The 16203-nt window shown below is 39.0% G+C and overlaps 2 protein-coding genes across 3 annotated transcripts in view; one reads left to right on the forward strand and one right to left on the reverse strand.

The window, feature by feature from the left end:
- Positions 1 to 1798, reverse strand: part of ubl4a (ubiquitin like 4A) — a 3488-nt gene extending 1690 nt beyond the window's left edge. Inside the window, exons 1-3 of the mRNA XM_088410894.1 lie at positions 1623 to 1798; positions 560 to 665; positions 91 to 305 (exon numbers count right to left, since the gene is read on the reverse strand). Of these exons, the coding sequence (XP_088267020.1) occupies positions 91 to 305; positions 560 to 665; positions 1623 to 1670 (369 nt within the window). The 5' untranslated portion in view covers positions 1671 to 1798. The remainder of the gene's footprint in view (positions 1 to 90; positions 306 to 559; positions 666 to 1622) is intronic.
- prkg1l (protein kinase cGMP-dependent 1, like) overlaps positions 1 to 15889 on the forward strand; it is a 17752-nt gene extending 1863 nt beyond the window's left edge. The window contains exons 1-21 of one of the 2 annotated variants that reach the window (XM_088410865.1): positions 579 to 968; positions 2866 to 3012; positions 3368 to 3569; positions 3643 to 3754; positions 4635 to 4801; positions 5987 to 6100; positions 8992 to 9097; positions 9523 to 9586; positions 9768 to 9845; positions 9967 to 10058; positions 10139 to 10204; positions 10287 to 10364; positions 10471 to 10570; positions 10649 to 10788; positions 11606 to 11695; positions 11775 to 11916; positions 12412 to 12575; positions 13627 to 13749; positions 13853 to 13915; positions 15507 to 15573; positions 15652 to 15889. In XM_088410865.1, coding sequence (XP_088266991.1) covers positions 3380 to 3569; positions 3643 to 3754; positions 4635 to 4801; positions 5987 to 6100; positions 8992 to 9097; positions 9523 to 9586; positions 9768 to 9845; positions 9967 to 10058; positions 10139 to 10204; positions 10287 to 10364; positions 10471 to 10570; positions 10649 to 10788; positions 11606 to 11695; positions 11775 to 11916; positions 12412 to 12575; positions 13627 to 13749; positions 13853 to 13915; positions 15507 to 15573; positions 15652 to 15735 — 2040 coding nt within the window. In that variant the 5' untranslated portion in view covers positions 579 to 968; positions 2866 to 3012; positions 3368 to 3379 and the 3' untranslated portion in view covers positions 15736 to 15889. Of the gene's footprint in view, positions 1 to 578; positions 969 to 2865; positions 3013 to 3367; positions 3570 to 3642; positions 3755 to 4634; positions 4802 to 5986; positions 6101 to 8991; positions 9098 to 9522; positions 9587 to 9767; positions 9846 to 9966; positions 10059 to 10138; positions 10205 to 10286; positions 10365 to 10470; positions 10571 to 10648; positions 10789 to 11605; positions 11696 to 11774; positions 11917 to 12411; positions 12576 to 13626; positions 13750 to 13852; positions 13916 to 15506; positions 15574 to 15651 lie in introns of those variants that run through there. The other variant, XM_088410859.1, reaches the window with a different exon arrangement.
- The last annotated feature ends 314 nt before the right edge of the window (positions 15890 to 16203 follow it).

A 16203-nucleotide genomic window follows, 5' to 3' on the forward strand; every position in this document is an offset into this window, starting at 1 on the left:
TGCTACTTCATTTCAAAACCGGGTTCGCAACACGCCATTTGAACTGCTGTTAAATCGTCACGTTATAGACTACCTATACTATACAGATACCTTAATCAGCTGTTCGTGAACTTTTACAGCATCTGCAGGACTGAAATGTTTTGCAAGGATAGTGGACACAGTCTGCCACACTCCTGCTTGTGCCGTGGTGCCGTTGCTGCTGCAGGTGGCCGTTCCCGAGGCTCCGGTCCTCTCTCCCACTGGACGGATGACCAGATTTAATTTGGCTTCTGGTCCGATGGAGTAGTCACTTAGTTTGTGCTCATCTAAAGGCACAATCGATCATCACAATCAAACACAATATTGCAGTGGATATAAAAAGTCACCGCAACCATCGTCTGATGGCAGGTTTTAACATGATGTGCACAAAAACTTTAATGGGAAGTAACAAAAAACTCAAATATTGTGGTTGCACAAGTGTGCATATCCTTGTTCTGTGTTCACCAGTCACATTCAAACTCCTGTTGTCATGCTGGGTTAATCAAGTAGGTAGGATGGTTAATAAAACACAAAGTGGTACCTGCGAGCGCTTTGCCTTTATAAAGCAAACGTTGCTGATTGGCTGGAATGTTGAGACGTTCCGACACCAGCTCTTTCACTGTGGAAACCTTTTCATCTTCAGTTACCTGGAAGATGACACACATGGTGAAACTACTGTAAAATGAGCATGTTAAGCAAATTTTCCCCTTTGAATTTTTCCATCCTACACGTTCAAAAATTCCCTGCCTTACTTACACTTAAATAAATTAATCAGCTCTGCTTAGCCAGTTTTTTTTAAGTATAAGTATCCTTCTACTTCAATTGTGAGTCTGAAGACTTTTGGCACCTTTTATTTTATTGTTTTGTTTTAACCTTGTTTAGGCATCGCCACAATGAATAATTTTCTCCAATCCTGTCATCTGTATCTTCAGCTGTGGTTCCAGCCTACTGTAAGTGCTCTCTGGGCACATCCACAAAGTTCATCCTCGGTCTTTCATTTTGTCATCTACCTGGCAGTTACCATTTGAGCATCCTTCCATACTTTTAGCTCGAGAGAGATCGTTTGTCACACCCCTAGGTTCTGCTTACTGGTACCGCACAAATTCAATCCTGCAGTAATCACAACCACTATAAAAACGGCAAATCAGGATCGATCATACCTGGACCAATTGCAACTGTGTCGCCGCTGCATTGAATATTTAACGCAGATAATTGATAAACAATGATATCAAACGTATTTATGATCATATGTTCAGCCAAAAATCACATTTCAACATATAAAACGCGACCAAATAACTCGCCTCTGTGTGGGGAAATGAGACCATTGACTATGGGTAGCCTGCGTCTTTGTCTGAACGTTACTAGTAAACTACGATAGACTACCCGAATTTATGACTCAAAATCAAGTCACGGCCGCTTCCGGAGTGCGGAAAGGAATCAAATTAGAAAACCACAACTCTAAGTAAAATTACTGGATTTTTTTTTTAAATCAAAAAGTGGACTAACATGTGATTAGCTGCTAGGGAGCTACACCGACCAAAAGCATTAGCCGCCTGTAGCTTCACGTAGCTTAGCACGTCAGCAGCGCGTTATCGTTCACTTACGTGGACGCTGCATTCTTTCCCCTGAAGCGGCTTCACAGTGAGAATCATTTTGGATCGAACTATGAGAAAAAAGACGACTCTTTCGGTGATTAGACGACAAAATCTCTCGGCTAGTTTAGCTAAGGAAGCCTGGGGTTTCTTCTTTGTTAGTGGCCCATGTTCTGCTGCTGCTCTCAAGCGCCCTCGGGTGGCGAGGATGCGTTAGGCCTGCTGGGAGCTGCAAGTGAGTGAGTCGAATGTTCTCAAACTGAGGTCCGCGGAGCCCCAGGAATCCACATATGTATCTTAGAGTTCAGAAAAATAATTTGCAAAACAATATTTGGAACATTTTAAAAAAGTGCACCCCGATATATGATGAGAAAGCATTTCGATAAAATCTGCATAAGCAATTAGTCCTCCATACTAGCTTTGAGCAAATCCAAAGCTCTGTGGATTGGGTAGGCATGAGCCCACTATTTTCTATTTCACATTTATACATGCAAGCATCTTATTTTTCTATTAAGTAAATCCCGACTACAGTATACATTTTTACTAATCACATTATATTCTAGTTCTTAACTGGTTCCCAGCCAATCACACTCTTCCACCAAGCCACCTTGACATATTACTATAAATATAGCATCTCTGCTTGAATGAAGTCTTATAGTAGTATATTTTCTGTGATTTATACCAATAGGGGTTGCATGCTAGCCAACTGAATGCCAACTGTCCTGAGGTTCTGAGTTTGAATCAAGGCCTTCTAGGGAAGCTGTTTATGTTTAATGAAAAATTTAAATATGCCAGGTTGTCTCCAGGTCCCCCACCGTGACCATAGTGACGACAAGCGTTACAGGAAATAGATTGATGGAATGTGAACATTCACTTTTTTTGTAGATGGTTGACTGAAAATAAATTACAAAGCAGCAGTACAATAGGAGGCTTTACTGCAACGAAATCTAAAACAGTACTTACCTCAGCGCACTTAAAAGCAAGGCTACAAAGTGTATACCGAGAATCATAAACATTTACCACCCATACCACACACACTCATAACAATAAAACTCTGCAAACAAAACATTAAGCAGACCTGCATTTTCAGTCTTTTCGTCATATGATAATTATTAACCAATTAAAAAACGTGGTCCTGTATGATATGATGACTGCAGTCATCACTAGTTTGAAGTCATTCTCTCGTGTCATCACCACTTTCTGGCTTCCTTCTATCCCAAAAAAACACTCTGACCCACTCCCCATCTCATCTCAGCCTACCGGACTGGCTCTTAGTCACGTGACAGGCTGCTGCCATCTAACCCCCCCCCCTCCCTCTGATCTGGAAAGGAGGGAGTATCATCCTTCTCTTCACTTGCAGAGGACGTCTGCATGCACCTGTCGAATGGACTGTCTGCACAGGGTAAGTGCTATCTATCTATCTATCTATCTATCTATCTATCTATCTATCTATCTATCTATCTATCTATCTATCTATCTATCTATCTATCTATCTATCTATCTATCTATCTATCTATCTATCTATCTATCTATCTATCTATCTATCTATCTATCTATCTATCAATCAATCACCCTCCTACCTACCTACCTACCTTCCTACCTACCCACCCAGCTCCCTACTTTTTTAAATTTAAGAGTGCTTCAAATTCAAGCGACAAACATCCTCTTTTAAGTGACATTGCATTTACACATATACAAGGGGATAGCTGCAACTTGTGGCTGAATGCAACACTTAGACATGATGTGTGATTGCACAGTAAAAGCAGGTCATGGGGACGCTTCGAGACCTTCAGTTCGCCCTGCAGCTAAAGATTGAGGAGCTCCGTCAGAGGGACACCCTGATCGATGAGCTGGAGCTAGAACTTGATACCAAGGACGAACTCATTCGGAGACTTCAGGAGGAGCTGGATCGCTACAGAGCCTCAGTGGTCCTGCCGGGACCCTCTGTAGCAGGCGCTGGTCAGTGTGCAATGCTCTCCTTTGGATCATTTGCCCCTTTTGTGTCAACATAATTTTTTTTTTTTAATTGCAGCTTCCTCTACTCATGGTGATGACCGGAGAGTTGCAAACAGGAAAACTGTCATTTCGGAATCTTTCACTCTGGATTCAGCACATCTCTTCACATTGAGTGACAAAAAACAAGAGTAAGCAAAGATGATTTTTCTTCAGTAAATATATAATAATTAGTGGTACCTAGTGATTACAAGTTTCTAACTTATTAAATGCAATATTTTCCCAAATTAGTCAAGATTGATCATACTTTTTTAATAACTATATTCTACAAATTTTATAACAAATATCTACTTGAATAAAATCTTGGTATGTGATGTAAAATTATCAAATGCAAAATATTTAATTGCAATAGCTTTCTTTGACCCTTTAATACAATTAATGTTCTGTAAAATTCAACAGTTGTGCAGGATGTTTGCTTTGAGATGGCAAGCTAAATATGTACATTGTTTGAACTTGTCTTTGGAAAGTGCGAAGTTTTCAATTTCCCAATGAGCTTACAAGCAAATTTTTAAGGGGGCGACGTGGCTCGGTGGTAGAAGACTAGTAAGTATAAAGCGCTTTGAGTACCCAAGGTAGAAAAGTGATATATAAGTTAAAAAAAAAGCACATTTTTAAGGTAAAACTGCATAAAGATTCATTTTTGTGGTGGTGACTCTACTCTAGCTTTATTTGATGGCAACTAGCAGACTTCAGCTGCCACAGGAAGTAAACGAAAGTTATTTTTTTATGCTTAATCGTAAAAGTAACCGCTTTAACTTTGATTGTCCTAATAATAATCATATCAAAATGTTATTCATTATGTAAGACAATTCTTCATTTTTGTAAAGCTTTCAGCAAGAATCTTGGAAGGTGATTCAATTGAAGCAGGGCCAAATGTGGCCCTCACACTTTGAGTTTGACACCTGTGGTGTGGTTTATATCTTGAGTGACAGAAATGAAGTAATTGTACCTCTTATTCCTGACTATGATCATGCATAAATTACACTGATCATCCTCCCTCCACGCTTCCAGATGCCCGAAGTTGATCCCGGCAGCATTCTCGAAGAGTAACTTGTTGAGGAACCTCAACGAAGATGAAACGAAGGCCGTTACATCCTGCATGCAACTCATGACCTTCCATCGCGGCTGCTGCGTGATCCAGGAGGGAACCAGCGGCTCGCAAGCTTATGTTGTACAGGGTAAATCATGCTCATTGCGCAGCAATCTTAATCACGTCGGAGGATCTGTGAAGTGCTTGAGTGTGGAAATGATTAGTAACCAGAGCGGGCGCTGGTCCTCAGGACTCCTGATTTAGAATGTGACGGCTGTTCCCTTTTTCTCGCTCATCGTGCTCATTTCACAGGGATGAGGTCTGTTTTGTTAACATTTTGATGCAAGGCTTTACTGGACCAATCCAAGGCATACTTTTTAACGGTCTCACTTTTGTTATGGAGTCAAAGACATTTTCACTTGGTTTTGTCTTGGTCTCCCACAGAACAAACAGGAGTTTTGATCAAGATTTTGTTTTTGTTGAAAACCTAATCAAAATGACTAGTTATTTTGATATATTTGTGATTTCTCTTTGATATTATGCAAGTTTAGCCTTGCCTTGGTCTTAATACTCTCAAGACTCGATGTTGTCTTGGTCTTAGTGAGTATGGTCTTGACTACAATGCTAGAAACTACCAAAACATCACATTTATTGTCAGAATAACACCTCTAGTTGTTTGTACATTTGCCTCAGAGTTTTGGGTTTCAATCTCAGTCCATTCTGTGAGGAGTTTTGTCATCGGGGCGTATTTTATAATTTGGCTTTATAATACAATTTGAGTGAAACGTCTGGATGGCCAATTAATCGACACCACCATGTTAGTAAAATGCAATTCTGGAGAAACAAAAAACGCTTAATTCCTCTCGATCAATTTGTTTTATTTATTTATTTTTCTAGATAAGGTCAGTACTTGTAAGGCACAGTGCACATGTCAACTTTTCATGATTACAATTCAAAGTGTTTAATATGTTAACATGTCTAACTGAAGCAGTTAAAACGTCTTTCAGATTAACTCATGGACCATTTTCCTTTATTTTAGCATGAGCCTAACCTATAAAATGTATTACAAATCTGGTACTATTTCTTGCTTGAGTGTGTGCATAAATACATTGGAAAATTGGGGTGGGTGGTGCGCAATCAGATTAATTACTTTTCACTATCATTCAGCCCTAAAATGAAGTAAAGAAATTGCATGTCATATCTTTTTTTTTTCTGTTGGGTTGCTGTTACAGGGGTCTAAAGGGCTGGAACTAGAAATAGAGATCACTTCTTGCTTTTTAATGTAATGCACACTTTCATGATGACCATCTTTACCAAGTGTGTGCAATCACAGAGGGGAGGCTGGATGTGACTAAAGATGGACAGAAATTGCTTACAATCGAAGCAGGGGAAGTGTTCGGAGAAGTGGCGCTGCTCTACAACTGCACACAAGTCTACTCTGTCACAGGTAACACCATGTTTATGTGTCTTGTTTGGATCTTTTTTATATATAGGCTGATTTTGCTCAAATTCAACTGCTGTGGCATTTCAATGTTGAGATTAGATATGGGTGGGATTCATTTCTGAGAGGAAATGATCACAAGCGGGCTTATTGTGGCTAGAGGTCACAGACAACACCAGGCCTGCTGAATGACTTCCAAGCATACTGTACGTGTGGAATTTAAAGCAGTCCATCTGTTCCCCGCAATGCCGCATTCAGCACAAATATGAACATCTCAAAGGTGGTTATCGAATTTCACAAGTGTGACAGGATTTTTGTTTTGGTAAATGAGAGGCCATCACGGCAGAGAATTGCGGGAAAGCTCTGTCAAGCAACAAGTAAATAGACTGCGGGATCATCTGAAATTGAAAAATAACTTTGTTTGCCGTCTTTATCTTCTGACCAAACACCATGACAACGCTGCGTGAGTGTCCTTTGTGGCGTGCCCTTCTCTAATAGCTTTTCTTTTTATCAGCATCAAAATTATTTGTTTGCCATCTGTGATCTTGACAGATGGAACAAGATGTCACCTTTGGGAAGAGCACATTAGCATAGCGATACAATCTAATCCAAATACTATCTGACACAGAAGCTCTATGACGCATCCTACCTTCTAATGTTATGGTAAAGTTCTTATCTACATTGTCAGTGAGGTCTTAACTCAAATAAATGTTCATTACTGTGGTTGCAGATTGCAGTCGCGCAAAGTGCTGTAGTCATTAGTAACCGACAGTCTCCACTTCTGGTTAGCCTTTTGTTTTTTGTGTTCATTTATCCACATTAGAACATTCTATTGTTCAAGTGACATTGGAAATCGCTAAATGTAAGTCTCTTTTCTTCAATAAGCGAGACAAGGTGAACAAAGCTTTCAACAGAAAGAACTGCATTCGACAAGCACATTCATTACACGAATACTCTATTAAAAGGTGTCTGCAACAAAATTTGAAGGACACCCCTGCTTGTTTACAAAGCTGCTAGACAAAAGTCACCTTTAGAATTTCAAATCCTTCTCCTAACCTTGATGCATCTTAAAAGTGAAGTGAACACAAAAATCGTCTGCAATATTCTATTCTTTGTGGCCCCTTAGTTTAAAGATAGTATTGAGATTAGTATTGAGTTTGTGGACTATGAATTAACCTCACCTCAGGAGGTGGCCATTTTGCTGTCATCACATTTTCTCAGGGTTCAGGTAACAACCAATTATGGCTCAGCTTGCGAACATTTCGTGGCCAAACTCAGAAAACAGGCGTATTATCAATGTTATAGTCATACAAAATACTGTAATTTCATTTAAAACAATATTAATTTAGGGCTGTCAAGAGATTGAAACACAAGAGATTCGTTAAACAAGATCTGTTATTAATTGATCTATATAAACTCCCCTAAAAAATTCTGAAAGAAATCCTGCGTTTTTTCCTTTTATTTAAATTCAGATACAATGTGCTATTGTGGTACATGAAAAGATTCATATATGTATGTATGTATACATATACAAAATTAAAAGAAGTGGCTTCGGTGATTTATTGTTTGAATAGATGCAGTTGTACACATTTACCCTCTGGTTAATCTGAGACTAGCCCCAAGCGCAAACTACAACCTTCACTTTTGATCATCAGGAGGAATGATGTTGTTTTCTTTTGTCAATCACCAAATAATTTGAAAATATTAACATTTAAGTACAACACTGGGGCTCTCTACATTTGTATTTTTGTTGCTATCTTTAGCTGTGTCTACAGTCAGAGTAGGGTACTTTGCATCTATGTGGTAGGCTAAATTTGAGCTGCTTCTGTGGTAAGCAAGCTCCTTACAAAGAATGCTTATAACTCTGATCCCTGCTGTCGGGGCGTTTGTTTTTTGTTTGTTTTTTTAAAGTTAAAATTACTGTTAATTAAACTGGCAACTGTCACATGCTCTTCCATTTTCCTGTCTTCCTTCTACTCCTGAATGTGCCCCCTAAACCACATCAGAAACTTATCAGGTAATGCCCATGACAATGACAGCCAATCAGTGTCCACTTCAGGGTGTGATTAGCCTTTTTTTTCCAACCCTCAACAACTCAAACACAAGAACCCGATGCAAAAAAACCTATGTACTTAGTATAAAGCATAACGTTAGCCATTGAAAAATAGTCTCACTGTATTCATTGTATTTTTAATTGATCGCAATTAATCTGTTACTTTGGTACCCTTACTTTTAGGATGATCAGTATATGTACAAGATCACTATATGTATTCATGTTAATGAATAGTATTATCAGGAATACAGAGGGCGGAGCCCTACTTGATTGTCTAATAAACTTCTGCACCACTGCCAGGGTGTAGGCAGGAAAAAGAAAAGCGGACAGATGGGATCAGGATGTGGATCTTTGGCTATCTGAGTTGTTAAAGCCATGGACAGAGAAACTCCATTTGGAGGTGGTTGTTATGTAAATAAGCCCTTCTCGGATGTTACAAAGCTAGTATTTTGCAGAACAAGAGGCAGAGCTGTCACCTGTCCATCTTCCAGGAAATTAAACGATCCTGCTCAGCTTTCTTAATAATTCTGTTTCTAATGTCACTGTTAAGATATCGACCACTGCTGTCTATCAGATGGAGGACGTAATTAGACAGTTCAGACAGTGGACATCTGCTGTCTCCGTTCACAGGCACCTTCAGTGAACCCATCTGAATATCATTATTAATTCAAACATCCAGTTCCATTATAAAGCAATTTTAATTATAGTTTAGGAAATCAGATTTAGGGTAGCTGTCCTTCTGGGTATTAATAATGTCCACTTATGAATAATAAGTGTTCTCATTTTTTGTGGCCCTTCACATGAACCTTCTTGATGTGTCATCTTTCTCTCTTTTTCTCCTCAGCACAGTTGGACAGCAAGCTGTGGGTTATCGAGCGCAAGAGTTACCAGACTGTGCTCATGCAGAGTGCCCATGAAAGACTTACACGAACGTCGGAGCTGCTGAGCAGGTGAGTATCATCAATGGATGCCGTCACTTTCATCCCACTACACCCCACTCCCTCTTTTTTTTTTTTTTTTTTAAATTTAAATCCCAGCTCGTTTTGATGTGTCATATTTACGGGCCAAGACGACTTAATCTTTCCCATGATTTTTTTACTCTATCTCCTCAATTCGAAACACATATCTCTACCCTATGCGCTTCTCTAAAAATAAGTCTGTTCCCTTTTCAACCACTGTGGGTGACAAAATGATATAAAAAGACATAACTAGAAAACAATGAAGTCTATCTTGATTGATTGATATCTTGATCTATCTTGAAGGAATGCAACAATTAGCAAGTAGGCCCCGGACAGGAGAGGACAAGACAGAGCGGAATGAGACAGGAAAGGACCTCAAATTTCTTAGTGATGTGAATCCCGCTTTGTGTCTGCAGTGTTCCCTCTTTGCTGTCCCTGCCAAAGGATGCCATCATGAAGATGTGTGATCTCATGGAGGAGGTACATACCGTATTCAAGTGCAGCATACCGCTGTGTCACTTCCAATGCACACAACCTCGCCTATCGATCATCATGTCTTTGTTTTCCCTGTTCCTTCATTTCACTTTGGATGCTGTCTCTCATCGCAGACCTTTTATGTTCAGTTGGATTGTTTTTCTCGTCTTTTCTTTCTTTCCCGCAGTCTCGCTACAATCATGGCGACTACATCATTCGACAAGGCGCCTCAGGGGACACCTTTTATATCATTAACAAAGGCCAGGTAAAGTCGGGCGCAACCAGGGCCAAATGTCAGCACAGCTTTAGAAATGTCTCCGCAATAGCGACAATTGAATTTGTCGCCTTTCTTTATTGCTTCTTGCGACTCCATTGTGATTGGGCAGGTGAAAATCACAGAAAAGAAATCAGCAGATGAAGAGCAAGTCCTTTCCGAGCTCACAGAGAAGCAGTGGTTTGGAGAAAAGGCTTTGTGGGGGTAAAGCGAAATATCAGTTCACTTCTTATCGCAAGCTTTCTATAGATTTTAATTGAATCAAATATCTTCTCCTCATTCAGAGAGGATGTGCGTGCCGTGAATGTCGTTGCAGCCGGTGATGTCGTGTGCCTGGTCATTGACAGAGAGTAAGATACCTTACCAAGGATGAATGCACTTTGGAGAATATTTCATCAAGTCTCCGGTGATAGCCTTTTTCTTATTTTCCAGGACCTTCAGGGATATCATTGGAGGAATGGTATTTGACAGCAGCCAAGAGGAGCCACAGAACCCTGCATGGGGAGATGAGTAAGGAGAATTTGTTAATAACCTGATCCGGAGACCAAACAGTCACAAGAAATAAACTATATATATATCAAGGATTTACAGCCCAATTTGTTTCCCATGTGAGCAGGTTAGATGTCAAGGATCTTGCCGTCCTTTCATCCGCCGCCTTAAGCGATTTCCATATAATCAGCACTCTAGGAGCTGGGGAGTTTGGTCACATAGACCTGGTGAGATTCCGTTACTATGCTATGCCTGCTGCTTTTTCTGCGGCATTGGAGTGTCATCTATTGATTTGCCTCTTTCAGGTCCAAATCAAAAGCAACGTCAAGGATCTCTTAGTCATGAAGGTTCTTGAGAAGAAGGCCATTATCCTCAATGGCCTGCGAGAGCAGGTTCTGAGAGAGCGAAACATTCTAAAGGATGTTGAATGTCCATTCCTAGTCAGGTATCTACACTTCAGATGCCATCTGTTCATTTGTACTTTTTCTACATACTGCATTATATACAAATTGGACTTGGTTGTTTTTTACTGCCACAGACTCAATGCATATAGATTCTATGCATATACAGTTTGAGATGCTTGACTACTATGATGACCCCTCACTCATGATTTCTGATTAGATTGACATTTCTTTTGTCCAATGAGTTCACAGTCAGGCGTGAAGAATACAGACATACAGTATACTGTAGAGTAGATCATAGGTATCAATCTGCAGTCCTTGAGGGCCGGTATCCTATATGTTTTCCAGTTTTCTCTACCCAACACACCTGTTTAACATACAGTACTTAGCTTATCACCAAGCTCTGCAGAGAAGGGCCGAAAACATGCAGGATGCTGGCCCTTGAGGACTGTGGTTTGACACCTATGATAAAGATGATGAATGACTGAATGGAAAATGTCAATGGAAGATTTTTTTAATGTCCAACAAATGGAAATGTTAGGAGAAAAAACACTTGTATGGCTTGGTTATGCCAAAGTTAATTTATTCAATGGTCATACATGAACAATTTTTCAGTATTAATGGCTTACAATTTTGCATTACAGTGAGATTTTTTTTTAGACTGTGTCAGGATGGGATTGTGCTCATGCTTATTCATGATCTTTTTTATAAATGCTGCATGATATCAAGTTAGCATTGGATGAATGTTTGGAGTGGAAAAGATGTTTTTGTTTTGTGTTGGCTGTACAAATTCTGACAGTGGGATAGTGTACTGTATAAAAGCACCAATCTAAACATAACACATTCTCTTGTTTATCCAAGGTTGTACAGAACCTTTCAAGATACTGAGTGCCTCTATATGTTGACTGAGGCTTGTCTCCATGGCGATCTTTATAGCTTGCTGCAAGACAAGTATGTACTTTTTATTCCAAGGTTATGAAGACCCTCAAACATCTGAACAAAATTGCCTAAGAGTGAGTATATTCCACAGAGGTTTTCTGGACGAGCGTAGCACCAAGTTCTACACGGCTTGCGTGACGCAAGCCTTGACCTTTCTTCATGCTCGAAATGTCGTCTATAGAGATGTCAAGCCTGAAAATGTTGTTTTGGATGAGCGAGGATATGCCAAACTGGTAAAAAGACAGTGAAAGTGCATGTTATTTTAGAAATGTTTTGTTCCCCCCGATGTGATTTAACCCAAATGAAAAAAATACAAACTTTTTTTTGCTACAGTATTAGCGTAACAGCGTAAGTGTACAAGCATACGTCAGGTGCAATTCTCATAAATAAATCCTTTTCAAGTCTCAGTAGAATGACAATTTATAAGTCAACTAAATTTGACACAACACGTGGAAGGGTTTCCTAACACCCTTGCCAAATTTGAATGATTAAAAAAATTGCCAAGTACATAAAATGAGGCTCCATAACTAAGAAAAATGATCCGCCATTTCTTCCCTCAAATTTTAAGTTAATTAATCCCTGAATATTTTGAAAACGCGTCTCAATATTCAGTCTTGAAGACATCCCACTCAGTCATCGCTCAGTGGCCGTCATAGCACAAAGCCAAAGCCGAGCTAGATAAATGTACTTTGGATTCACTGATCACTGTCCTTTTTTGTCAACCTTAGGTAGGTTCCAGATGTTTGAAGAAGATTGAAGTGGGAAAGAAGACGTACACCTTCTGTGGTACTCCAGGCTACATGGCCCCAGAAGTCTTATTCAACAAAGGTCACAGTGTTGCTGCAGACTTCTGGTCTTTGGGTGTTTTTGTGTTTGAGCTCCTGACTGGTGGGTGAGTTCCGCATATTATTCGAGCTTACCATTGAATACTTTCTATTTGCTCAACTTTCCTCTTATGATGTTTTGTAGTTCCATATGAAACTACAGTAGGGGAATGCATGTAATTCTTTGTCACCTTTAATAACGACAGGAATATATAGGGGGCTCGTTCATTTGTGAGATAATTCTGCTGTTTGAGCAGTGACCTAACTAAAATTTCGATATGGGTTATTCCAGGAGTTGAGGACAATTTCTGCATAAAACAATAACCCTATTCATTCTATAATTACACTGTTTTCAAGGGAAAACAGGGCCATCAAATAATTTGATTTGCCCAGCTCAACCATCACCAAGACAACCATGCAGATACTAATACTGGACCTACTTCAAAAAATATATACAGAATATGTATTTTAATAAAAAAAATCCTTTACAATTAAATAAAACAAAAATTTTAGTAATTTCATTTTATTATTGTTGAAGGCTATTTATACAGGGTTCTAAATAAATGCTATTGTTCTTTTTTGGTCTTTGGCTTTGATATTTGCTCACAAGTATGCTAGTTGAGTTAGATGCTATGCTAAATGGTATGAGAAACCTTGGTAAAGCATAAAAAATGAAAAAAATATATATTAATATGTCTTTTTCTGATATGACCCACAAGATTGCACTGTTTTGAGTGACATTTGAAATCGAAAAACATGTAAAATAGAAAGGCCTTTAAGGTGAGTGCAATTAGCCAATATGTCATTTCTGCTGACTCACTTAGCTCCCTTTTGAAATATATAACTGCGATGATAAAACAAAACGTTTTAACAATTACAATGGACACAAAAAAATCACAACCAAAAATCCAGATTTCTTTTTTTTTTTCTTTAGTATTTGACTTGTGAGTCAGTAATCAAGAGGGATGGTCAAGCAGAAAAAAAAAAAAATCTTTTTTTCAGGGCACGCGTTATTTTACACACAGCAGAGATCAGTGTTTGTCAAACTTGGATCAGTGAAACCTTCGGGTTGTTCCACGCTTCATAATTTGAAAATTGTACATCTGCTTGTGTCTCAAGACTTCCGTTCTGCGACGCTGACCCGATGAGACTCCTCAGCGAGACCATGCGTGGCATTGATAACATTGACTTCCCTAAAGCAATCAGCAAGAGTGCCTCCAGTCTCATAAAGAAGCTGTGCAGGTGTTGAAAGCATACGCACCCACAATGCAGTGCCAGATCTTGACTGACACAATCATGCTGCTGTACTTATTTTTTTGTCCTCTCTCTCTGCTCCGTTGCCAAGGCACAATCCCTCAGAGAGGCTAGGAAATCGTAGAAACGGGGCCAAGGACATTCAGAAGCACAAGTAAGACTGCAGGTTATATTGTACTACATGTTCGCCTGAGATTCAAAATACAAGGGCGCCTTGAGATATGACATTTCATTTAGTTATCACAAATGTTGTGACTAAAATATTTTAATCTCAAAAGGACATTTATCTGTTTGAGTCTTCCCTCCCCGATGAGCAAAAATCTTGTCATGTGTTTTAATGAGCAATTGTAGTACAGTGGACCCCCGGTTTACGAGATTAATCCGTGCCGTGGTTGGGATCGTAACGCGAATTCGCCGTATGGCGGGCAATCCAAACATGCACTTTATGTCAAATAGCAAATGCGTGTAAAAACATAAAAATTGTGTATACATTTTAAAAATTTGTATCAAAGATGCATAGTGAATGGTGCTTTATATGATGTACATGTATACAATTAAATGAAATCATAAATAAAAGATATACAAAGTAGAAAGGATTTATTTATCTTTGAGTGCCGTGAGAGCTTGTTATGGCCGTATTTCATAGTGAAGGTAGCCTTGCCTAGCTTAGCCTCCTTCGTTTTTCTTGATTATCTCCAGCTTTGTTTCCATATAAATCATCATCTGACTTCTCTCTTTAACATGTTTAGCAATCTTGGGACCCATGGCTAACCAATTCAAGTTTGAATTAAGTACTAAAATGCACTGTAAATATGTTTTTGAAGCACTCACGTGTGAACAAAGCTTTAACGTTCCACCATTTTGGAAACCGTGACGCCCACCAATAGCAGATGACGTATGAGCGCGGAGCGACTTGCAGTCACACGCACATTTACCGCCATGTTTGAGGAGGGGTTTTTGTCATAACGCAAAAAAATGGCATAAAGAGGGGTCAAAAAAAAAGCCACAACATCGTAAGGTGAAGAAAAACGGAGGCCAGGGACGTCGTAAACGGGGGTCCACGATACTCTCTCAGATTTTACTTTATAAAAACATACAGTAAAAGCACAATTTAATAAACAAAACTATTTAAAGATTTTGGCACACTGCACTACGACTTCTGACGTGCCTTCCTTGGCAGATGTACTGTTCATTTAAAGGCCTCAACTCCTCTTCTTACTCATCTGTACGGCATTAATATTTGTCGTTCGATGCAGTCGCAGGTTTAAAAAAAATGTTCAAACAGTGGTTTGCATCTTGAAAAACCTGAAGACGCTCAAATGGAGCTACCACTGTTTTAAATTTGCTCAAAAGATAAAGGTTAATAGTTAAAAACAAACGACAAAACAGAACCCCTGCAAGTTGTTTATCTTGTGAATTATGTCCTACTAACCATTATTTAACCCTCCTGTTATGTTTATAAGGATAAGGCAAAAATGTCTTTGGGCCACTTTGACTCGAGGTGTAGTTAGTCACCCAAAAATGTCCAAAACATGTGTAGTCCAAATCCTGATTTCCTTTTAACCAGTGAGTTAAATTCGTTTCTCAGAAACTGTGTCACAAACTATTTTTTTGTATGGAAACTCATTCACAAAGTAACAAGGCATTGCTTAACTTACACCCGTGTATTAAGTTTTTATTTCTCTGCAATAGCTCGGTTTGACCCACAATGTAACAAGAGGATTAAAGATTCTGTCTTTCATTAGATGGTTTGAAGGATTCAACTGGGATGGACTAAGTCGAGGAACGTTAAGTCCACCACTCAGCCCAAAAGTGAGCATCCACTTATTTTTTGTGAAACATTTTGAAAAACTTCAAATGATTTTATGTGTGTGTTATTTTCTCTTTAAGGTAAAACACATTTGGAACAACAGCGGTACATGTACTCATTATAGTGGAGATGCAGCTGAGCTGCACGCATGGGAGGACTTCTGATGGATAAACTCTTTACTCAAGTCTTTTTTTTTCATTTTTCTATTTTTTATGTGTAATGGTCAAGAACAATTCACTCACTGCCAGGAAAAACGTAGCTATTATTTTTGTATTATCAACACATCTTATTTGATAAAGAACATATGCTTGTCTCCAACGAGCACGTTTCATTCTTTTGTTGATTAAAGGAAACGCGCGCTCATATTTGGGCCTCACTGATGTCACCGCAGTTGAATGCAAAAAGCAGCTCCAGCTCCAGCTCACAGTCCGAGATTTTAATTGGAACAGTTTCCACTTCAAAATTGATGTCAGCGCTCTGCAAAATCCTGCGGAGAAGCAAGTATACAGGAAGTATTTTCATTTGAATTTCAATATACATAATTTAGCATAAGTGGGATTTTTATTTTTTTTATTTTTTTCTAGTTAAAAAATTATGCAGTTGAATGAGAATGCCGTTGTTCAAAAGGGAAT

The sequence above is a fragment of the Hippichthys cyanospilos genome, chromosome 1 (assembly GCF_059441005.1).
Source record: "Hippichthys cyanospilos isolate Australia breed blue-spotted pipefish chromosome 1, RoL_Hcya_1.0, whole genome shotgun sequence".
Classification (NCBI taxonomy): domain Eukaryota; kingdom Metazoa; phylum Chordata; class Actinopteri; order Syngnathiformes; family Syngnathidae; genus Hippichthys; species Hippichthys cyanospilos.